Source organism: Merops nubicus, unplaced genomic scaffold (genome assembly GCF_000691845.1).
Source record: "Merops nubicus isolate BGI_N331 unplaced genomic scaffold, ASM69184v1 scaffold12157, whole genome shotgun sequence".
Classification (NCBI taxonomy): Eukaryota; Metazoa; Chordata; class Aves; order Coraciiformes; family Meropidae; genus Merops; species Merops nubicus.
The window spans coordinates 3,532-28,052 of NW_008622317.1; the positions used below are offsets into that span (position 1 = coordinate 3,532).

General features: G+C 37.5%; 1 protein-coding gene across 1 annotated transcript; it reads right to left on the reverse strand.

Moving 5' to 3' along the window:
* Window positions 1–599: 599 nt before the first annotated feature.
* On the reverse strand, window positions 600–24,050 carry DHX29 (DEAH (Asp-Glu-Ala-His) box polypeptide 29; the record flags this gene model as incomplete). Its single annotated transcript, XM_008944739.1, has 26 exons — window positions 600–655; window positions 1,424–1,520; window positions 5,097–5,228; window positions 6,616–6,918; window positions 7,576–7,669; window positions 8,322–8,458; window positions 9,364–9,588; window positions 10,165–10,240; window positions 11,086–11,214; window positions 11,820–11,908; window positions 12,514–12,598; window positions 13,534–13,654; window positions 13,872–14,016; window positions 15,403–15,543; window positions 16,208–16,384; window positions 16,478–16,621; window positions 17,313–17,909; window positions 18,323–18,446; window positions 19,512–19,677; window positions 20,267–20,428; window positions 20,697–20,823; window positions 21,156–21,281; window positions 21,896–22,038; window positions 22,412–22,541; window positions 23,107–23,220; window positions 23,977–24,050. Coding segments are annotated over 26 exons (3,914 nt in total), but the record flags the coding sequence as incomplete, so codon positions are not given.
* Between the last annotated feature and the right edge of the window lie 471 nt (window positions 24,051–24,521).

The following is a 24,521-nucleotide window of genomic DNA, read 5'->3' on the forward strand; positions in this document are numbered from 1 at the left end:
GTGACTAGGGAGGTACCAGTGTGAGAAGCAGGTGATGGTCAATACTGTTGTCTGGCTGAGCACCTGCTCATAGGAGCCCACACTGCCTTATTAATATAAATCATACAGAAAAATGAAGACACCTGTAGGATGTATTGCTTTAATACTTAACATTCATACATCAAAATTAAATTGCCACTTCGGAAACCCACACAAACATTTGCCTTCTGTTTGCATACATCTAACAGAACTCTTCTCAGCAGAGATTCAGGACCCAACCTTCAATCATGGCTACAGTCTGCACCGCCAGTGATGGCATGATTAGTATGTTAAACAAAAGAGGAATTGGCCACAGTAATTCTTATATTGAAAAGAAACTGCTTCCATCCGTTGTCCATACAGTCAGACAAATGGCACCAAATATTTTGTAAAGGCTAGACATACTCAGTGTTCATTGTTAAAAACAACAGGGAGAAAGGTAAAGTCCATGTGAAGTCATGCAGTCTTTGCCCATCATGGCTGATACCAACCACACGAAGCATTTAAACACTGTCAGATAAGCTGGAGTGCGTATCTCCCCTGCCATTACTGCACCTCTGGTTTCTTACTGATTTCTGGTTTCAGTTTCCATTCTCTGTTTTTATCAGTTCTTTGATGATGTGTAAGACCTTGTCGTCTAGGAAAGGAAAACACAGTGAGAAGAAAAGAACGAGCTTAAAAACTGTTTCCCAAACCCCAAGAACTTTAGAACACAAGACTAGCTTGCAAGAAACTTAAAATCTTTGTTTTAGGCTATCCTAGGCCCTAAACCAAGACAAACAATTCCCATTTTGTGAAGGAAAAGGGCGGACAGTAAGTCCACAGTATATCACTAGAAAGGTTATACAATTACTGAGTAAGCTGTTTGTGGGCATTTCAGTATTTCACAAAGAGACTGAGAAAGTGATGGGTTAACTGCAGATATATCAGCACACAGGAAATCCCCTTCTTCCTCCCCAGCCACAATATTCTCCTCAACATCCAGCATCCAAAATTTAAACTGTGCTCCCCTGTCCATTACTTTGGGGGCCAACGTGCAGTTTCCCACCACTAACCTAAATTGTGAGAAAACTTGTGTAACACTTAAAATTCATCCATGACCTGAGGTTCATCACACACAATCTTACTTCTGTTTTGAGACTCATGTCTCACCACTACTACCACTACCTTGAATATTATCAGAGGTATCTTTACAACAGCAGTTGTGCAGACCTTCATACTGGAGGCAGACACGTAATGTATGTAGGATTAATAACGACTTTTAGTATGTACCTCAAGATAATGGAATGATATCCAAGTCACACTAACCCTATTGGGTGAGGATGAAGTGTGCTAACTCTTCCTCAAATTTGCCACAAGGTCCATTTAACAAATAGTACTGTCAGCAATGCAGTAACAAACTTACCTTCAAGAGACATCTTAGGATTTTCAAGCTTCTTCTTCAAAACAGACTCAATGAGAACTCTGAGTTGTTTAAAAATCACTGCTATCTTTACAGGAGCCTACAAAAAACAGAGAAAACAATTTTGTTACTCAGGCATTTTCTACCAAAACCCAGATGGAAAGACTACATGTAAGCTTGTAACAAGATTCCTGCAAACAGGATGTATTTACATAATTTTAAGCATAAGAGCTTACTTCATGTCCTCTTATCTTTAGCCACCTGTTGTTTCTAGTATCAAAGCTTTAAGGACAGCAGCTCAGAAGGGTAACAAAGGATATTTTCCCACACAGATCATGCACAAACAGCAAATGAAGAAAACAGAAATGAAGAATTATTAATTTACTCAATGACCTACTTAAAGTGCTTTTTTCAAAATTAATTTGTACCTGAAACTAAATATCTACGTATTCTCCTCTCAGGAGGTGTGCCTGAGTTCCTAAGAAAGCGTTCACAAACCACTCCTAAATCCCACCATGAATTTAGGTATCTAAAGGTGAAGCCTTTTCCACGAATCTTTCATTTTATCCCTCCTTCCCTATTACAGTCTATTTAGTCTATATACTGCCTGTGCTACAATAAGTAGCTATTATTGTAAAAATAATAAAAGGGCACAAAATGCAACATATTCTGCTCAGCACCTTTGGGCTAACAGTCTAGCTTTCCATGAGACAGGGATGTGACCAATTTAGTCCACTTTGGCAGAAAGTTTCAAACGTCTGTGACCATGAAACTCCTGTGCTATCTCTGGAGGTGGAGACGGCTGAGCTGGCCGGCCACACGGCTGAAGGACAGAGACTTGTGAAGATAAGATGGTCCCATTTTAGCTAAAGCAACAAAAGCAAACTGCTCTTTCAGAGCCTTTGAAGGCTGTAGTGTCTGAGCAAAGACCTCTGCCTAATTAACAGCAAAATTAATATTTAAATGTACAGCCCGAAATATGCCAATGAGCCCAACAGAGTACATACTAAATATATGAGCATGTTAGTCAACTCTCCACCCAAATCTTGCTGAGTGTTACCTAGATGGCAGAGACAGGTGGGATCAAGACGTACAAAAAAGTTCATGAAGCAAGTACCTCTTGGGGGTGGAGGAGGGATGGGGGGAGAAGAGTGAAGGCCTAGCAGAGACAGTCAGCAGGCTGTACTCCTCTTCTGCTACACAAGACAGGGTAAGCTCTTGGTAACAACTATGCATTCATACAAGTTACACCTTTCCCAGCATTTCTGTTACCTATTAGTGCTATTACAGAGGCTGCTGCCTCCAACTGCACTAGGTGTTACCCAGGAATTACTAACCTGAGCTTCATTTCCTTTTGCAGTTAGTGCATTTATCAACAGTAATTCCAAATTGATTGTATCTATTGCTTTAATAAAAAGGCTTATCTGTTTTAACTTTTAAACTGTTTCAGTGCAAGTCCTTAGCATGGCTCTGAAACAGGTAAAACTGCTTAGTGCAAGTCCTTGGAGCTCTGGCAGCTGAATGTCACACTCTTACCCTTAAGAAAAAAGTAAATTAGCAACACAGACACAATGCCATGGATAAACTCCTGCAAAAATACAGCTGTGCACTATCTCAAGCTGGAATAGAACTGGCCCAGAAATTTTAGAACAAAGTGGTAGAGCAGGTAGAACAATGCAGAAGGGAGAAAAACATCAGACAAGGTAAAGGTAAAGGAATTGTATGCACACTACTGGGGCTTGCCTATCTTGTGTGCAAAAAGAAACTGAGGATTCTCCTCTTCCCAAGAGAGCTGCAAATGCAGAGTATACTACTGCATACTTTGAAGTCTGAAAATGAAGTATTGAATGCGTCACTTGCTTTTGAAATGGAAAACTGAGGGAACCTGTAAACATAGGTAGGTACCCTCATGACTGAAAACAGAAACCTAAATACAGAAAATCAGGGATTTTTCAATAATGTTATTGGCCTCAGCTGAAAGACAAAAGAGGCAATTACAGAAAAAACTTAAATCATTTACTGAGCCAGATACCATCCTCAATCTCAGCTGAACAAATCTGCAAATTAGTACACTGTGCAGATCCTGAAACACAGGGTGGAGACATCTGGGACAATAGCAGTGACATTTTGGTGGAGGATTCTGATTTTCCCCCCACACCCATGTCTGCACAACTGCTGATTAAAACCAAAGTCTCATCTGAGGGAGATGGTAATGCTCAACACTACTGTGCACTCCACTTGTGGTCCCTGTCTGAATTAGCAAAGTTACATGAGAAGTATTCCAGGCATATGGAGGAGTCTGTGATGGAAAGTGTGGGAGGTCACCCTCAGGGGAAGGGATCGAATCTCAGCAAGTAAGCAAGCAGCAGGAGGCTACTGGGGCCCTGGAGGGTTTCTAACCACTGAACCATGCAAACAGAACTACTCATTAACTGCACGGGCTATTCACTGGGCCAATGGCATAGACCCACAGTAAAGAGGAGATCCACTTGTTACTAAGAGCTCAGGGTTCTCTGATCTTGCAGCTTCTGTGCAAAAAGCAGCCTGCATACAAGTGATGTATGAGAAGATGCATTAAGGTCTCTTGTGCTAGCCCCTATTAACCCAGCAAGGTTAACTCCCCATATTTGCAGTCTCCTGGGCTGCCTTAAGACACCTGTAGCTCATGTCCAGGATCACATACAAACTACCTGTGCTGTCAGCGGTGCTGTGGCTCAGGCACTGCAGCAGCTTGTCATGGGACATACAACATAACTGCTTATGTTGAATGGGTAGAGGGAACTTGTAACTTTACATGACAAATGGAGGTTTTTTTTATCCTATTCCATGAGTGCATTATGTCAGTGGGCCTTTCTGAGTGGGTCTTGTTTTTAGAACCCATTCAACAAAATTATGTGCACCCAGCATCCCAGCAGAAAAACAGCGATTCTGAAATACGCTACAAGATGTAATTGGCCCAGCAACCACACAACCTGTAGCCACCCAGGGACCACAAAAAAATACTCCAATAAATCCACAAGGGTTTTTGAGAATTCCATATTCCCGGTAACCAGTGAATTCAATTATGTGGTTGCTTGCATCACAAAATTGCAAAAAACTAAAATCTGTGGTAGATGATAGTCTTCCTTGATTATGGCTCAGTGCCCACAGGAGCCCATAAAATTGGGACCAAGCAGCTGGCAGGCTAGTGAGAGCCAATGTTTGCCATTTACAGAGGATTTTGGCATGACCAGTTTTAATTGCCTGAAAAAATATCCCAACAAAATGCATTAATTTTTCCCATTCCCATATAAGACTTTTTCACCTGGAAAGAAAAAACAAGCAAACAAACAAAAAATGCCAAACACTCCAAGCCCAAGCAAACAGATATTTTCCATTTGGATTTTTTTTCTTTTCCAAATAATTCTGGTGTATAAAGCAAACCAAATAGTATTTTAAAGATAAATACATCCTTATGTGACTGTAGAAAAAGGTAACATAAAATATCACACTAAGACACTTTTGGTATCTATCAGCTCTATAAAACCAGGTTTAGTCTACAGCCATTTCCACTACCTTCTCTGAAAGAACAACCAACTTTCTTCACAGAGGGAGAACTGATTTGTTACAAGCAAACTGATTTGTTAAGCTTGTACACCAGCTGTGTCATATAAAAGCCCATGGAACCACAACACACCTGAAAATGGATCCAGCCATCAACTGTCAGGAGACGCTCCCGATGCTGGACTTCTATATCCCCTCCAAAAAGTAAAATGGGAAAGGGGGATATTAAAGTAGTCTCTCTCAAGTACACCTTAGCGTACCTTACCTACATATAAACAAACACAGGCATTAAAACCAGTAACATTAAGCATTGAAAAAAAAAGCATTAAAAACAATAAAAAACCCCAAACCACACAAAAATCTGTAACATCAAATTCGATTGCTAGCTTTAAAACCAAATAGACACTTTTATTTCCTTTTAAGATCCAAAAAACACAAGTCACTGTACACAGAGAACCACGGGCAACTTGTCTGCTCTGTACCACATAAAATACATCACGTCTAAATGAGCGACAGGCTTATCTGCTAATAGGAAATTAGCAAAAGGCACAATTTTATTTTTATTTTTGTTACGATTCAAACAGAGAGGTAATGTTAACTTACTGCTGTTCGGACATGAGACATCAAAATTAATAAACCTACTGAAGTAAAAGGCAGGTAGAACTTTTCTGTTATACATTCTTCCTGGCAGCAGCTGGTTTGTCAATCTGTATCCATACACACAGGCCTTCCTGAATAAATGTGGCACATGTGTACACACACAGAGATCAAACTGTGGGGCTCAGTATATGCTGCTTCTGGCTTCGAAGTCTCTCAGATAAGGACAGAATGGGATGGGAAGGAATTGTAGTGGGGAAAAAAGGAAACAAAATGCATCTTCACATTGCAGAAATGCAGGCTTTGTTCCACTCTTCATGGAATAACTCACCTGCCTCAGCTGCTGTGTTGCCTTTACACTAAAGGGTTCTTTGGGGCAGTAAGTATTTTCAGCTCTCCAAAAAAAAGACTGTTGCCTCACAAGCATTAAGAAATGTGATGTGATTTCCTCCTCTACAGTAAAGCTGCTGTCAAGGTTTTGTTGTACCAGAAGCGTAACTAATGATGAAACACTTCTAATTTAGCCAATAGCTGACAAAATTTTCAGTTCTGACAGGTAGGAAGGTGACGGGTAAAAATGGCAATACAGTTAGGAAGTTCAGCATTCAACTACAAAATTTGCTATATGAAGTTATTATTGGGGATGTGCAAGGCCTGTACTAAGTTTCAAAACCGTAGTGTGTTCACAACAGTAAAAAAGAAAAAGCAGTTTGAAGTGTTACTACTATGCATTACGGCTTAAAGTGATCACATTAAAATCAACAGCACTGTATTAAAACAGTCAATTACACTAGCAAGTTAAACAACGCACAGAAAGGTATGTTTCATTTATAGCTACCAGTTTCAACATAAACAGATTTGTGCATGATCTCGAGCCTTAATTTCTTTTTCATCAGCACTCATCTGACTCATTTTTATGGACTTGAGGATCATAAAAACCTTTACAATGCACAATACATTCAGATATACTTTGCAATGGCATATACTATTTAATATTAGAGGCTTAACTCCACCCTTCACACAACCTATCAGCTACATTCACTATTTTCACATACCTTCTCCTGGTAAAGGAGCCATCCATACATCTGTAAGTCTCGATTTACAGAGGAGGGATGCACTTGTGCTTTACCCTGAGCAGTTTCCACCACACAAGCCAGCTTCTCTGTAACATCCACAGACTTTGTATACATTATTTTTCCGACGTTGTCATACAGCCCTGCAGTCAGCACAGCTTTAAGAAGAGCTATTTCATGGAGAGAAAGGGACTGCGTGGATCCACTTCCGTCCCATCCACGCTGTGTTGTAGGTGCTGTGAAACCTGCTGCTCTGACCACCCTTATAAGTTCTTGCTTTACATCCTGAAACCAGTACGGTATTAGTAAAAATCTGAATTAAAAAAGGTACATACTCCAGTCCAGCAGCAGGCAATGACATTCCATCCTAAATATTCATGCTCTCCAGCAGAAAAAAATCTCTTACTAGGAAAACACTTGCATTTTCTGCAACCACTTTGGAATACGGGCTGTTTCTATGAGAAAAGCATTATCTGGAATACAGGATTATATACACGGCACTATTATACTGCAAATACTAAATCCCTCACCTGTAGCTAAAACAAAAAGATACATTTGCATCAACGATCCACTTTTGCTTTGGAAAGCTCACTCACCCAAACTTAGATATGAAAGATCACGTAAAACATCTTCTCAACAAAAATAAAAAGCTATTTACATATTTGGCTCATCTTTTGAACTCACTGTTAACAGACCTGTTCTTTGATATCAAAATAATAATCTAAGTATTTTAGTTTGTAAGTTTTGATTCTCTGGTGAAAGTAAGGACTAGCCTCTCCAATGGCAGTGACTGCAAAGATGTTCACACCAACAGTGTGAAAATTGAAACTCAAATGCAGACACAGCCATCTCGACTGAAGGTGTGGATTTCATCAACCTCCTGCATCCATTTGGTTTTGTCTTGTTTAAATAATAATTGTGGTATAGCATATTTTGGTTTACCTCCAGAGTTAACAGTGAAGTCCTATTAAGGAAATTTCTTCTGCAGTAAGTCATTTCAGCACGATATCCTCCTTCTTGTCGAGCTCTTTTCCACCTAAGGAGAAAATTCTGTCTTATTACAGCAAAAAGAACACATCAAAATGTAACAATAGGAAAGAGTTAGTAAGTTAAAAGACAATACTGTGTATTGGTCACCATTCTCTACTCAAAATTAGAAATAAGTGGCATTAATGCCACTGGTTTAAGAGCACTCCAGAGAACACACCTGCAACAGATATTTCATAGATACTATCAAAAATACAGGGTAATTTTCTCTCAGAAATTATACACTTCTGTCTGTCTTGAGTGTTGAAACAAAATTCAGGTGTGGTTTTTGAGACTTAGTGGTAACTTTCTAAGAAAAAAACACGTGTGTAATTTTATAATATATACATTTGTAGTTTCTCAAACATAGGATATTCAGGTCAGCATACCACAAACATCAAAGAAAATACTTTAAACAGTATGTTAAACAGACAGTAGATCTCTGTAAGTGTGCAAGCATAACTAAAAGGAGTTAGGGGACAAGATAACTAAACAAGCAACCCTTTTGTGTTACAGTACTTGGAAATCTATTGTTATTCTGAAGAGAAAAGCTTCAGGTGCAAGCAATTCAAGAGAAGATGCTTATTAAGGATTCTCTACAGACCTACACTGTTTAAGCATCATCTGCATCTAGCTGTAAGCACAGGAGAACTATCATTTACCCCAGATAGGCATTGTAGATTGTTATATGGTCTGAAACTGCCATTGCTAGAGACGACTTCGCAAGATCTGCTTCATCTTTTCGACCAATTGGTGTAGTAAATGGGGATTTTTCTGTCATAACAGCAGCCAGAGTTGCCTGCAATTAGTAAAGCACACCACTTCAGATTATTTTATTATAAGCTTACAGGTTTACCACACAAATAGCTTTAAATTTTCTTTAACAGTAATATCTAATGATACTTTCTTTTCTACTAAGTCTCAAGGAAAACATATCACAGTAAGAACTGCCTACACAGAATTCAGAATCTGTTTGTATTAAAGACATTCTTCCATAGTGCCTTTTAGACACAATTAAAACATATTATATCTCAAAACTCATATGAAATGGTTTGTCAAGTGACAGAGCAATACCCAATAGATACAGTGAAGGTCAGACTGAACAGCTGCTTTAGACTATACCACATTAACAGAAGATACTGAGAGAACAAAGAATATTAACTTCCAATTTTTACCAGCTAACATTCCCATGCTCTCTTCTAATTTGCAGAATAGATTAGGTGAAAGTCTAAACTATGCCACAGTCTTCATATAATGTTATCACATAATTAACTCACAATAACTTTACATCAGCATGCTACTGGCCCACAAACTATGTGGTAATACAGGTTGGTCTAATTCACATGTAAAAAGGCTTTTTCTCTAAGTGTCATACTGCCTGGGATCATAACAGACAGAACCAGAGACCAAGGTTCACTATTCCCCTATGAATAGTATCTAGGAGCTTAAAATCATGGAATCATTTAGGTTGGACAAAACACTTGAGATCATTGAGCCCACTTGTAAAGAACACAGATTGTTCCCCTCCAGGATGTCCTGGTGACCTCACCTTAGAATAAGTATTTTAGCCTCTTGCATCATCCTTTCAAAATACCATGTTACAAGAAATCAAATTAATTGTAAAAAGTTAAGCATTGCTATACATGTATTTTTTTCCATTTTTTTTTTTTAATGTAGATTTTTTTTTTTTTTTTTCAAACTCACCACAGCATCCAAGCAGCCAAATATAGCACCAAATATAAGCATCTTGCCAATCTTTACATGGACAGGAAGGGCTGCAAGGTGTTGGCCCAAGGGAGTCAACTTGGGCTCATTGAACAGACAAGCCCCAATCTTCCTCAACAGGTTCATTGCGTTACCAATTACTTGCTGCTGTGGTGGGTCTAATGCTCTGGAAAGGAAATCTTCAGGAGAGCCAAGATTGCATTTCTGTGGAGTAAACGGGCATACATTGCAACATAAAAATGTACTGCAAAAGTCTTTTGTAGTAGCTACAGAGAAAACTGGAGAGCTGTTCTTGCAATCAAAAGCCCACATCTCCTCCCCTCTAAGCCAGCCTCTTAGTTCCCAAAACACAGACGCATCCCACATTAGGCTAACAAAACTTCATTGTTTGGAAAGACTCCCTGTGGCACAGAGAAGTGTGTGATCTATCTTCTCACAGATGAGCAGGAGACTCTCAAACTGGATGAGAAGGAGTTCAACCTGGCAGTTATTTTCCACGTTGCTAGTTTTCCCATGTATATCCTGCTCACCCAGGACGGGGAAAGCAAGAATATAATTGCTTCCTTAAACAGAATTCATAATTTAATTATCACTCTGAGGTAAACCGGAATACCATGCTGTGCGATTTTCACTTAGCACCACGCTCTGGATTTTCCAGCACACAGGCACTGGGTTCACCCCAGCCCTGCTGGGAGAAGCCCCACTAACTACATGGGATTAGGGCCATCCTACCTAATATTTTAGCTAACAAGGCCAGTAATTCCAAAACCAAAATCATACCATAATATGAAGGCATAATTCCTCCAAAGGCACACGTAGTATTTCTGGAACAGAATATTCCATGAAACTTTCAAATCTGCAATGTAAAAGACATAGAATCACAGATATTTCATTTATTCTTTGCCTTATAAACTTAGGTTTCACACACACATTATTTGCAGGTATTCTTTTGAGAGGCAAAACAGTGAATGGCACATGTTTTAATGTATGGGTAAGCTCCAACCTTTACATTAAGGCATGTGTAGTATTTTGGAAAGCAAGATTTTTAGTAGAAGAAAGGGAAAGGCAATAAGACTCCAGTTTTTCAAACAGATTCTTAAAATGCATACCTCTCAAACTGGAAGTCTTGCACGTAGCTAAGATGCATACTACACTGCTTACTTCAAAAGTTTTACCTTAACTGCACCTTAGCTGAAAGTCACTTCAGACTCTCAGACAGGCAAGAAAAAGGTTATTCTGCTGCAGTAACAGAAACTAATTCTGCAGTGCTATATGACTTAATACCTTCCCCATCTCTTATGCATAGAGATATCACTTCAGAAAACTACAGATTTGTCTCATAAAAAATTTGAACTTCAGGAGGTAAAGTCTGTGTATATTCGATGCAGGGCAGTAGATGTCAAAAGCTTTCTTCTACAATTCCTTGGTGCTGCAGTTCTCTAGTAATCATGACTTTTTTTCCCAAAACACACTACAGAGACACTAAGAGCAAAATTAACTTTTAAAAGTCATTAGCAAAGACTATCATAACATTTTCTTCAGATTTTAAAATTCTGTTTTGTTTATTTTTTTTTTTACAGTTCAATCTTTCTAGTTTGCAGTAATTAAAGTGGTTTTCAACCAGCCTTCTTGGTTCTGCACAGAAAAAAGACAAAAATATTTCTGTGGTCTACAAAATCTTGTTGACTAGTTTTACAGTACCTGTCTCTTGTGTACATTCGGAAGCAGAATCCATCTCTAACACGACCAGCCCTTCCTTGTCGCTGCAAAGCACTAGCTTTACTGACAAAGGTCTCCTCCAGGGAACTCATCTGGCTACTTTCGTGGTACCTTAAAAATTGTAAAGCAAACACCCATTCAGATTTCAAAATTAAAATTGATATGTATCCTTAAATACCAGCATACTGATAATGTATCTAAAAAGTATTTATTTAAAATAATTAGTTTAGAAAGTATTTAGAAAACTAAGCATACCCAGGGGACATGTACATCACAGATATAGTGAGTTGAATACAACTCACTTAACAGAAGTGTAAAAATTGGAAAATGAAGAGCTATTATACTATTTCAGCTACGTGGCAATTCAGAATTGTTTTTTGTAACACATTCTGTGGGGTGTTTCACATTTAAAGTGGAAAAAAAAAGCCTTCCAGATACTGAGACAATACAAAAAGGATCTATTTTATTTTTAAACCACTACTTAATAATTGTTTTCTGTATCTGTGAATGACTCCCCTTGATCTTTACGGCATTTGAAATTCCAAAGACTCATTCCAAACTTGTACCCAAACTGCAAGCTGTTCAGTGAGCTCAGTGTCTCTTTTTCTTTTTGTCCAAAACTATCGTTTTAGTAAGGATACAACAAAATTCTTGAAGCACTAACCAACAAATATTTACAGCAACCACAGTACGTTTGATGAAAATGAAACTCTTACCTATTTTCTTTTGTCCTCCCAGTATCAATTACAAAAACAACATCTGGTATCGTAATACCTGTCTCTGCTATATTGGTTGCCAAAACAATCTGAAAAGAAGTAACATAATATAAGTAAAAGAATTGTGAAATGTCTATCAGCTTTCATCCTTTTAGTCAATATTATAGAAAAGGTCTAGTGAGAAAGTTTTTTTTTTACCCAGAATGTTTCCTTCAATAATCTCACAAAGCAAATCTTTTAAAGCTACACGACTTGGAAAATTATTCAGTCTTCCCCAATTACTGAGGAATCAAAAGTTAAACTGAGAATTTAACATTCACTTTTTTTTAATAATTACTAGCGAGTACCTGCCAAAATGAGTCTATGTTTAATTAGATTATTTGTCAGTAAGTGAAAAACTATTTTCCTAAATAACAGCTATAGCTAAAATACAGGACACCAATGTTTAAAGAAGCTCTCAGGAAAATATGAGGTCTTAAAAGTTGAGTGATTACTGTGAAGATTTTCACGGCACACTAACTTCTCCCTGTTCCACAGTACCAAAGCAGAAGAATCGATTCTCTGCAGCAAGAGAATTTCAGGAACAACTGCTGGTTATGAATTTCTGTATAACTTGATTTTAAACAATTCAGACTTGCACTCACAGAAAGTTTCTCCTTTCACTGATGAACTTTGCCCCCAAAATATATCATACCTTTCTAATACCAAGAGGAGGTATTGTAAATGCAGCTGCTTGATCTTGAGTTGAAAGAACAGAATGCAGAGCTATCAACCTGTGCCTAGAACAACAAATACCACTGATAAATATACACTTAACAAATTAAGACACTGTAAAAAACTTAGACCTGAATGATATCAAAAGTTTGCAGAAAGCCACTAGAATGGAAACTCAAAAGAGTAAAACTGTATGAGCAGGTATGAAAGTCTGCTTCAGTGTTTTATCACAACATCAAGAGCAGATAACACCATTATTTCACACGGATGTTCTGTTAGGTAATAATGCAGGAAAAATACTATTACTGCAGAACTCTAGGTTAATTTACATCAATAGGCTAGTTAAAAGGGAACTCTGTGTCCACAAACCCGAGTTCTTTGCACTGTGCTTCCAAGACAAGGACCATTCCTGAAACTTTGCACAGTACTGTAAGTATGTGCAACCGTAAGCTCAAGTAATAAAGGCCTTTAGAGACGAGACAGCCACAGAGATTTGTACTTTCCTTCCATTCTAGACCTTGACGTTTTAGTCCATGAATCTTTAGAATTTGACTCCAGAAGTTCTATTCACGCCATCACGTTGCTAACTTTGTTACCCACAAGACAAATTTCAAAACTATTAGTCACTACAATGCTATGCCATTTTTCTTGGTAGTCTACTCTCTGAATCCCTTCTCAGGAAGCAGTCACTTCCACATAAACAATAAGCCACAGAAAGCTAAATCCCAGATATGGCAGGTTCCACATTCCAAGAGTGGAAAAGAAATGCTTTGTCATTAAGTAATTTGTTGAATAATAAAGTCAGAAGAAAATAGTTATTACTATACTGTGCCTAGGTATCTGTCATTTTTTCTTGTACCATTTTAAGATAATAAAAATACCTTTGTAGCACAAACAACTCAGAAATATAAACCAGTTTCCCTGTTTAAGAATAGCCAACCTTAAAACCCATCAAACTTATTAATTAAACTACTAACTTTATAGAAATAATCTGCATTACCTGTCACGCAAGTTAAATCTTCTATCAGTTGAGATGAGATCATACAGCTGTTGGATATGGGCAAGGCCTGGTAAAAAGATCAGCACAGAACCCTCAATGTTCTTGAACTGGGGACTTCTATCTGGAATATCACAGTACAGGCACATAGTTAAAACAAACATGCACTTGCAAAGAGCTTCACCTGAGAGCAGGAACTGATTCTGGGCCTCGTAGTAAACAATTTTGAGGACATTTCACCTAAGAGTGAAGTCGAGTACTTCATTATCAGTAGAAAGCACTGGAAAGTAAGTCCAAAGGACAGTCCCAAGTATACAAACTTCTTAAGAAGTAGACTGTACCTAAGTATGCAAGCAACTCCAAAATAAGTTCCAGATTGATCTTGTAAGGGTTCATGTAGAAGATAGCCTGCTGTGTACGACTGCTATATTTTGCATAGTAAGAAGTCAAATCAGTACCAGATCCAGACTGGACTGGGACATACTCCTAAAAATGAAGACAAGAAAATCATATCCTTAGTGCTTTAGAAGAATATATGAAAGCAGAAGGTAAATTTGTCATTATTTTAATTTGTTTCTTAAAACAGAAAATGAGGTAACAGACATTTAACTGACCAACTTCCCACCAAGATCAGTGTGACTTAGATGAAATCACAGCCACATAATACACAACCTGTGTATACAAAGCTAGTACTGTTAAGATAGATTAAAAAAAGATAAAAAAAAATGTCTGTGCAAGCAGTACTATAAAGTCTGTTTTCCAAATTAAAGCAGTTCCCAGACATCAAGTTGGTAACAATTTAAAATGGCCTCTATGCTTTCAAAACTCCTATTTTGATGTATAAGAAACTAGTCTCTCCTTTCTCCTCTCCCTCACCTCACCCTGCTCAGCTACTGGTTGCTAATTAGGTAGTAACTCCTACAGCGTTTTTGGAGCAGGAGAAAAGGAGAAGGAAGGGAAAGTTAACAGAACATACACACAATTTAGTTGTTTACTAACATTTTACAGATAGATACTTAGCATAAGGCTTCTGTGTTAAGTGGCACTATTGTAAATTATTTAATTGTTAATCAGTGCACTTAAGGAAGCTTGCCATCACATAACCTCCTGCACTGAAGACTCCACAGAAATTCACCACAAAGAAAGAGCAGCACACAGGAGAGCACTTGGGCTTCAACTAAAGGATGCTGTTGTGACATATGGGGTAACTATCACCCTAAAAAAAAAACCAAGCAGCAGAGCATGTGAGAGCATATTTTTCAACACATGCATCACTGTTTGTGGTTCTGCAGGTCCTGCTAAATGGTCCTGCAGAGACTCTGAGAGAGCAAGTCAGAGCAGACAGGTATCTACCCAATGTACATAGATAGTTGAGATGAACAGATTAAGCTGCCCATTCATACGGATGGGGTAATGGGTTCAAACTGGAAGAGGCTAAATTTAGATCACATATAAAGATATAGATTTATATCAGTTCCTCAACTAGGAGTGTGGTGAGATACTGGAGCAGGTTGCCCAGGGAAGCTGTAGATGTTCCATCACTGGAGGTGTTCAAGACTGGGTTGGATGGGGCTCTGAGCAACCTGGTCCAGTGGGAGGTGTCCCTACCCATGTCAGGGGGATTGAACTAGACGATCTTTAAGGTCCCTTCCAACCCAAACCTTTCCATGATTCTATGATATACTTTCCCCTTCAAAAACTTTGATCTGAAAGCACATACAGTTGTCACTGCAGAGTACCTACAAAATCAGCTACAGCCTGTTAATCTAAAAAGCTCTATGCAATAATCTACACAGCAGAAGAACTAAAATGACAAAATAATATTTAAAAAAATAAACATTTCCAAGCTAAACCCAAAAATGCTTATTTTACCTGATACTTTGTAGTGCCTCCTCCTTTGCTACTAACATTTATTGTTACTTCCTCCTCTTCCTCCAAGAACTTCTGACAATATTCTGAGTCCTTCTCCAGAACATAGCCAGTTGCTTCAATTACATCTTCAACATGGAAAATCTTTAAGTGAAAATTCATAGAAGAAATATGAGGCATGTCAAAAACCAACCAACACCTTCTTCATTTTTTAAAGGTTACATACAAAGCAGAACAGGGCATGCTCTTCTCTTCATGTTGCAATAGACCTTGCAAGTTTCAACTTGATCTTCCTTACGATTTTTGAAAACCTAATGTCAGAGCTGCTATAGGTTTGTTAATGGGCCTCTCCACGTGATCACCACATTGCCTTTACCATTGTCTATATAACATGCATGAGAAACACACATAAGAGTGTAATGACAAAGTTGCATGGGGACAAGGGGGAATTCTTCCATGTCTTCCTTTCTACATAGGTTGAATAGAGAAAAATCAAAGTGTCACTGCTGAACTGATTTTAATCAATAACAAATCCATCAGAAAAAAATAGTAGAACTCTGTACTTTGAAGCACTGAAGCTATTTCATATTTTCAAAAAGAAAAAAGGTTACAAGTCCTTGAAGCACATATTTAAGGCATGTGTGTTTGGCAATAAAAAGTGATATAGGTGTATTTCATATGGGCACTAACCAGGCAAAAACAGTCTTTGACATTGTGTAAGTTTAAGAAGCATAAGTGTGTAAACCCTTGTGTAAGTGTAAGACACTGAATCAAAGTGTCTTGCATAATCAAAGAACCATCTACCTACCTCAACAGGGTAACTCCTCCCTGAGATCCTTAAGATAGGACAGTGTGAGAAATAGCTGGAAAATTTCTCACTGTCTACAGTAGCACTCATTAAAATCAGATGCAGGTCTGAACGTTTATGCAAGATCTCCTTCAGAATAACTAGCAAGAAATCAGACTGGACACTTCTTTCATGTACCTAGAATTAGAAAAACTTATCTATAGTAAGGCTTTAGTACAAGTCAAGGCTGAGAATAATTACAGTTTCTGCAGAATAGCAATAGCTGATAACCTCATCTACAATAACATGAGATAAACTTGAAAGGAGACCATCTTCTTGAAGTTTCCGAAGCAGGACACCTGTGGTACAGTACAGTAGTCTGGTGGCTTCTCCTGTTCTTGATTCCATACGAATTTGATATCCACACAGAGAATTCTTTAAAAAAGATATTAAAAATACAGGAATGTTAAAACAGTATATAAGCTAGAGACATTCTAAATGAAGCGAGACTTGAATAGTTAAATTCAGACACAGCAGAGGCTGAATGATCACCACATTTTTTTCATACATAAACTTTCATTTAAGAAAGGGAAAACATACTGCTATCTACAACTAAGTTTGTCCAGAGTAGCAAGGAGCTGGTAAACATAGTGTACTTTCACCATCCTTCAAATTCCTTAAACAAAAATATTTTTGCTCATGTAGACTACCACAGAACATGCAGGACCTTGTTTTTCTTCAACTAACAAAATAACTTACGTTGGAAGAGGCCTTGTTCAGTGCCAGGCTGGGTTGCTTAGAGATTTTTTCAGGGGAACTTTATCCCTCCCTAATGATAAGGATGCCACAGGCTCTGGGAAATCTGCCCCAGTGTTTGAGCGCCCCCAGAAAGAAATGCTCCTGCTCGTAGTCACTGTACAAAGATTCCAGAAATCATACACGGATATCCAGAGGCTGACAGGTGACAATTTGGAAGAAACAACTGACATAGCAAGAAGCCTCTTTCCAGAGGAAAAAAAATAAATCTGATTGTTAGGTTGTGTAAGAACTAATGTTTTCACACTGTAACAACAATCCAGCCCCGTGTTTGATCAAAACTAGAAAAAGCAATTCAGATGCATCTTACTTTTCCTCCTGGTCCCGATTCACAGCCCAGCTCTTCACAAACCCTCGTTGCCAGACTCACTGCTGAGATTCTTCGGGGTTGTGTGCAAACAATATTACATTTACTTGATCCTTCATCGAGCAACAAGTCTTCTAATAAGAAGTGGGGCACCTGGGTGCTCTTTCCACTGCCTGTTTCACCAGCCACAACAACTACTCGATGTTTTTTAAGTGTTTCTACAATTGAGTATTTGTGCTTAAACACAGGCAACTCCTGTCTCTCTTTCAGAAGTCTCTGGTACCCGGGGGAACTTTGCAGCTTTTTGAACAAAATCCTTGAAGGTTCCAAATTATCTGTGTTTGAGGCCTCAAGGGAGAGATTGCTGAAGTCCTCATCAGAAACTAAGTTTTCCCAGGAATCTTCAGGACCCTCAGATACTTTTGGTTCATTTTCAGATTGTAGCTGCTGCTGCTGTTTGAGTTTGTTTAATAATTTAGCAATAAAGTTATCACGAGGTTTGTTGGTTTCTATCTTGTTTTCTTCTTCCTTTTTCTTTTCAATATCCCTCCATTCTAGCCAGACATCTCGGTAGGTAGGAGGCAGTAATTGATGAACTGACTTCAGGTGGAAAAAGAAAATTTCAGTTATTACTAGTTAGCAGTATCACTATCATTTTAAGCGTAAATGAATCCGAGTGGCAAAAGATATGAAAAAAAAACCATGAAATAGGGAGTTATTTCTAAATACAGAAAGTCTGAAAACAGTAACATAAACAAACCATACACTTTTTATCTTCAGCTGGCTTGCATTCTTTACAACACTGAAAAAACTATCAAAAAACTTCCTCCCTGTATGCTGCAATATATATGCATGATTTTATACAATCACAAATTAACAAAGAATACAAGCAGAAAATTTAGTGGGAAACACTTCATTGAACTTTCTTTTTAGAATTTAACTACAGATACTATAAGAAATAAGTGCAGAGGTAGATACCAGGTTAAGAGCAGTAATATTGGTGAAAATCTTACTTGTCCTTTGGTTAAATGATAGAGTGCCAAAGTAGCAGCTAAATGTTGTGCTTGCATACTGTCTTCTGTTACAATTGTAGGACACATTGCCATTACGTCTTCTGATGATTTGGTAATCCTGACCCTGAAAGAGAAATTTAAACAGGCCTTTCTCTTAATTTTTTTTATGTACATAAAGAGCACACCTGCTAATGTTTATGTTTAAAACATACAAGTGAAATTCAAATACAGAAACTAGTCCACATGAAACCTTGTTACTCAACAGCGGATAAAGGTTGATTGAATAGCACAAAATTTTCAGCAGTAGATTCCAGGAGTGAATTTGTGACTTTTTTTAATTTTCCTCCTAGTAGAGGTCTTTATTTTCTTCAAATCCACAGTATTTATACACACACAGGCAACCACTAAGGTTAATTGTTTTAGAAGAATATTTGTGTGCTTGCAGCCACTTAGCATAAGATTGAGATGATAGAGAATGATCTCCTGAGAGGCAGGTATCTTTTTAACAGATATACGCCAGCCAGTCAAGCAATGCAATTGCTTATATTGTTAGTGGGACAGTATATTACTAGGTTTTCACTGGAGATGGAAGACAGGTTCTTTTATCTGGTTCCTTCAAGAGGCATTACTTATTTGTAAGGCTGTGTCGAGTCTATTTGTATGTGGTAACGTACTACTTTATATCTCTATATTACAGACTTGTTTTCTAGGAGAAAATAATAAATCACCAATACTGCACTGTTTTAGTTACAAACTTATAGTAGTTTTTACACAAATTTGTAATTTCTGTTTTATTTTAAAGAGTCCACAGGGGGTTTTTGGTATTCATATGCTTAAAAACAATGATTTAATATATTACTTAGAAAAAGAATACCAGAAGTTAATTGTCCAAATTTATCTCATGGGTTTGCCTCAGAACCTTCCATTCAGCAGTACAGAATTAAAAACTAATCCCTTCTTTACGGGATCATTCGCTAGAGTCTTATTTTTGTGATAGTGTCTGGCCTAAGTGTTATTTTTGCAGACCTCATCAGAGTGAAATACCTCCCTGGTGGACTAAAAAACAGTTTAGGTTAAATGCTATATTCATATAAATCTGGATCAAGATGACAAGATAGTAGTAGCCAGCTTTTTTATTTTTAAATGAACCAAAAGGAAAATGTAAAATTTATAGGAAACACATACGTACCTACATTTCCAATATTTTCCAACTGGAATCTTTTCAAAAGCAGGATTTGGGCTCTTAGGGAAATTCTTCCTACACCAGTCAATCAAAAACTGTTTTGGAGATTTACCAGTCCAGCTTCGAGCACTATAATCAAAATTTCTTACATCTAGTGGTTCTTTCTTTTTCACTACAACAACAAAAAGACATTAAGCCTCCCCAAATTTATTTTATGTTCCTCTGACAGCAAAGAATATTTTTACCTTTTCTTCAAATGTATTTTTGCAAGAAAGCAGTATGGGCTGAAATGTTTCAAAGAAATACTGGTACTGATACATGACTAATTCCTGCTTTTCCCACAGAAGTATCTAGCAGGTAATTAACTGCAATATTTTGTTTGTCATCTTTGATCACCCAATAAATTAACGACCTTCACTGAAGTTTGATTACTAGAAAATAAAGTAAGAGTTTCAGTGTTTATAATGGAAATAGCTTAAAAGGAAAAAAAAAAACCTTAAAAACAGTAACTGCCCCTATAACTAAAAAAAAAAGTCAAAGTTTTAGGCATGACAGTATGGCCAAAAATAGCTTTCAGTACCATCTCCTGAAACAAAAAAAGAACCTTTAAAGTCACTTGGTCAGTGGGGTAGCCACTCACTTTTCCCAAAATCAGAGCTCGATTATTCAGCACTACAATGCAATGCTATCTAGAAAAACAAGAACTGACACTGGAAATTTGTGGCACACTTCAAGCTTGTACTGAACCATTTCCAACACACCTTTGTCCTCCTTTGCAGCACCATTGGGTTTTTCAAGCAAGCTCAAATTCAAAGTGGTTTCTTGAGGCTGTGGTGAGGGAGCTTTTTTCTTTTCATTTTGTTGTTGACTTGACATCTTTACAGCTGGATTAAATACTGGATGTTCTTCAAGTCCTGCCATTTCTGTCAGAGAGAGAATACAATTTACACTCACCAGCTGCTGAGCATCTATTCTTTAAAAGTAAAAGATCTGTTGTATCAATTTATACAGAGCACCCAAACCCAGAAAATTTACTGACTTTTCAGAATTTGACCCACATGGAACAGAGAGTCAGGTAAGCCTGCAATTCACAGAGTAGTGTAAAAAGATGATGAAACCAAATGAGGGACTTACTTGTCTAACAAATATGCAGGCCACAAAATAAAACATAGGCAATTTGCAAAGCTCTACCTTGCTGAATTCTTCTTATTTTCTCCTGTGCTACCTTCTGGCCTTGCTTGTCTTTGTCTTGCTTGGAAATGCTTGCTTGTTCTTTAGCTTCTGAAAGCTTGGCAGCCAAATGTACATACTTTTCATTCTGTTTCAAACAGAATTATTAGTTACATATAATAATGTAATTGTTATAATCTGAATAAGATGTTAATAAGATTTTTCCTTTCCAGCACAATAGATTCAATACTTTGAGTCCAGGAGGAAAAAAAAAAAAACAAAACAACCAATAGAAAGGAAAAACAACTTAGAAAAGGAGATGTTTCAACACATTTCCCCTTTGGTAGCCTGCAAATGTAAAGGTAGATAATGGAAAAACAGCATCAAATAACCAATTCTTAACAAACACATCCACTACTTGCATATGTACAAGACGTATCAGTTTTTGAAAGACTTCCATGAAACGTTACTCTGTCTTACTGGGTCAAACTTTTCTTCATCTGTCTCCTTCACAGATTCATTCTTCTCTTCATCACTTTGTTGCTCAGCATACCGCAAAATCCATTCCTTCATACTCACTTCTTTCTCTTTCCCCACGTTTGCCTCCTAGGAAGAAGAACAAAAATTAGAATACCAGTACGTCAAAGCATCAAAGTCTCTTTCTTTGTTTGTTTCATCACAGTATCTAGGAACTACGGCTTAAGATTTTATATATAAACCTTATTACGGCATAAATAACAAAAAACCATGGAACAAATTTCTCCAGCAAGGGTAAACACCCCACAATATACTTGCATAGATTTTAACACTTGAAGGATTGTAATTGCTGTGAAAAAAATACGCTTTTGCAAGAAACCTTTTCTATTTCTATGTTTACTATTCAACAACCACAGAAGTCAGAGCAGTGCAAGTGCAGAGGCAAAGGGAAACATACACACTTGTGTACTGAGTGCCGCCCGCAACAGACACGATGAACCCACTCCAGGAGAAAACTAAGCCATGCTTCAGCACAAACCTGGAGACCCTTCCACACTTCACATGAAAAAAACGTTACCTTCAAGTGACCACCTTAGTTAAAATACTGCAAGTGACAATTATTAATCACACTACATTTGCAGAAGTTTTTCACATCAGTCTCAGAAAACAATGCGCATTATGTATCTTAGGAAACTTTGCCCTCTCTTCGCCCCAGTAAAATGCACACGAATTTCTCAGATTACCTTAGTTTCAGGACTATTTTCTTTCTTTTTCTTATCTACTAAGCGAGGTGCAGGTTCACGTTGTGACACAGAAGAACAAAATTTTGCTCTAGGTTTCTGTTGCTGTTCTTCAAACTGCTGGCTAAAACCTTCAGGCAAGGCATCTTCAAAATAAAAAACCCACGTCACAGAATATGTCAATAATAACTACTTTAAATCTTTTCAAGTGTGTTGCGAGCCAACTAGAAGGACCTGAAACCAGTATGCCCGAAATAAAATCATGCTCGAGCATTTAGATAAGGCATCATTTGCTTGTTCAACTTAATAAGAGTATGAACAAGAGCTGTAGAAGTTTTTGTACACTAAAATAATATCCCAGGCCCAGTCAGCAGCACATTTAGGAAAGGAACACTGTGAGGACTACCAGTCTTAGTGAAACAATATGTTTAATTATTAGTACAAAGTTTTTCCATGCCAGAGTAGGTCCTTTTACTCTTCTGTGAAAAACTGTAATCAACTCTCTATCACCATACTCACCATCAGAAAGGTTTAAACACAGCCAATCAAGTGCAGAGTGAAGATCACCACCATATAAAAGAGTATTTTTCATTGCTTCTTCAATGTGCTCAGTCTTAAAGGAGAATCTCTGTAAAGCCATGTACACATCCTATAAACAAATATGTCACAAAATATTAGCATTTAATCTGGATAGTCTGTTAGTCTAATATAGGCTTGTAAACTCTTATTTTCACACTGCAGGTAACTGGAATTAAATGGAATTAAGCAGCATACATTAATATAGCAAAAGGCTGAGTCAAAAATCCTGGTTTGCATACAGAGCTTGTATTTCACTTGTAAACATGATGCATATGTATAAATAAATCTACATTCCAGCCTCTGTACAGAACATATCTTCTACCTAAAAAGATTAGCCTACAATTTTCCAGCTATACGGAACACAAGATGTAGGAAACACAGAACACCCAGATTAAGTTCTATTCCTCTTATCCTGTCCGAAGACTCCAATTTTAGCCACTGGATGCATAAGGGTGTATCTTTCCTAAGAAGCATGCTTGTTGATTCCACTCACTAATCACTAATGTAAGTACTGGAAAGCATGCTACACTGGCTCGTATTGCATGGAGAAGTGTAGTATGACACATGATCTGAATGACAGAAAAGAAGGTCTTTATTCTAAATAAATGTTTGGAGAACAACACTTTAAAATCTACCTGTAGTTTCTTAGCAGTAAGTCTTTTGGAAATCATTCCTTTGTCATCATTCTGTTTTTTGTGGTCATTGATTACATCAATAATCCTTTTCTCCAGATTACCATTTATCATTACCTGGACAGAGAAAATCAGTTGATACAAAGCAACACATGACAATTTTTTATGACACATTAATGTTCTTCATAGCTAAGGAAATAAGAATGCAGAAATCTCTTGACACTCAAATACCAACTTTTCAAGCTTTCCATTAAGTCTGGTAAACATTTCTTATGAAAGGGACTTGTTTTTTCTTTTTATTTTGCAAGCTGTATGCTTTTACTTGAAATAGAAGAGTCCATTCATTAAAGCAGAGAGGTCCTTTAACATGTTCAAGGAAATTTAGTATGTCAAGGGAAATAGTGTAAGGAAATAAAAAGTCTAGCAGAAAGAACAAGGCCCTTCTCCTCTGCTTACAAGAACTGATGCATCCTCATGATCAAACTATTTTACAACCTGTGACACTCTTCTTCCTATATGACTTAAAAATGACTTTTAGTAAAACCATAATTAAAGTCATGGACTGAGCTTTAATCACCATTAAGGTTGTTGTACAAAATATGTACTTCCACTGACAATAATCCATACATACAGCACAAGCCCAAATATAACTCTTAACAGTTCTGCATGCCCTGTTTACACAAATTTCTTAAAGCACACTCAAAACCCCAGACATAAATATCCCAGACATATCAAACTCAAGACAGTCAACATCTAATACATGAATGTAGTTTACCTGCATAACATGATACTGAAGAAGAGCTGAAGAAATATTCACTCAGCTAAAAGACTACTATGAAAACTAAAGTTCTTTTACCTGAAGAATATACTTGCCTTAAGAACAGATTTATCTAGATTTGCAGCAGCACTGGAATCTGTTGCTGAACCAAAACTGTAAGTTTTTGGACCTGCAAATTGCAAATAGCCATTGATGACATTAGCAAAACACAGAGAACATTGTTTACAGCAGCTGAAGCAGAGCCAGCACAAGCATTTATGACACTAACTGTCCAGAAACACGCAGGTACATAACAGTACGAATCATCACCAGTACATAAAAGGCCCTTGAACAAGAAATAGTGAAAAGTGTATTTAGCAGACAAAACATAAAATTACAAGTAGCACAATTGGCTGCTCACTCTCCCTCAATGCTGGAACAAGGAGTGTCAAACAGGGAAGCTAAAGGCATGTTCACAATGAGGAAGTGTGCTGAGGTGTCTTTTATTGCTGAGTGCACAGCTACGTAACAGAACTCTTTGTCACTAAAGGGGAAGAAATTGGATCTTCACTGAAGTCAAAGGGCAGACAGGATAGCTTTGTAGTAAAGAAACCAATCAATTTGGTAGGGCATTGAAAATACATTCCTCTGGCTCAGGCAG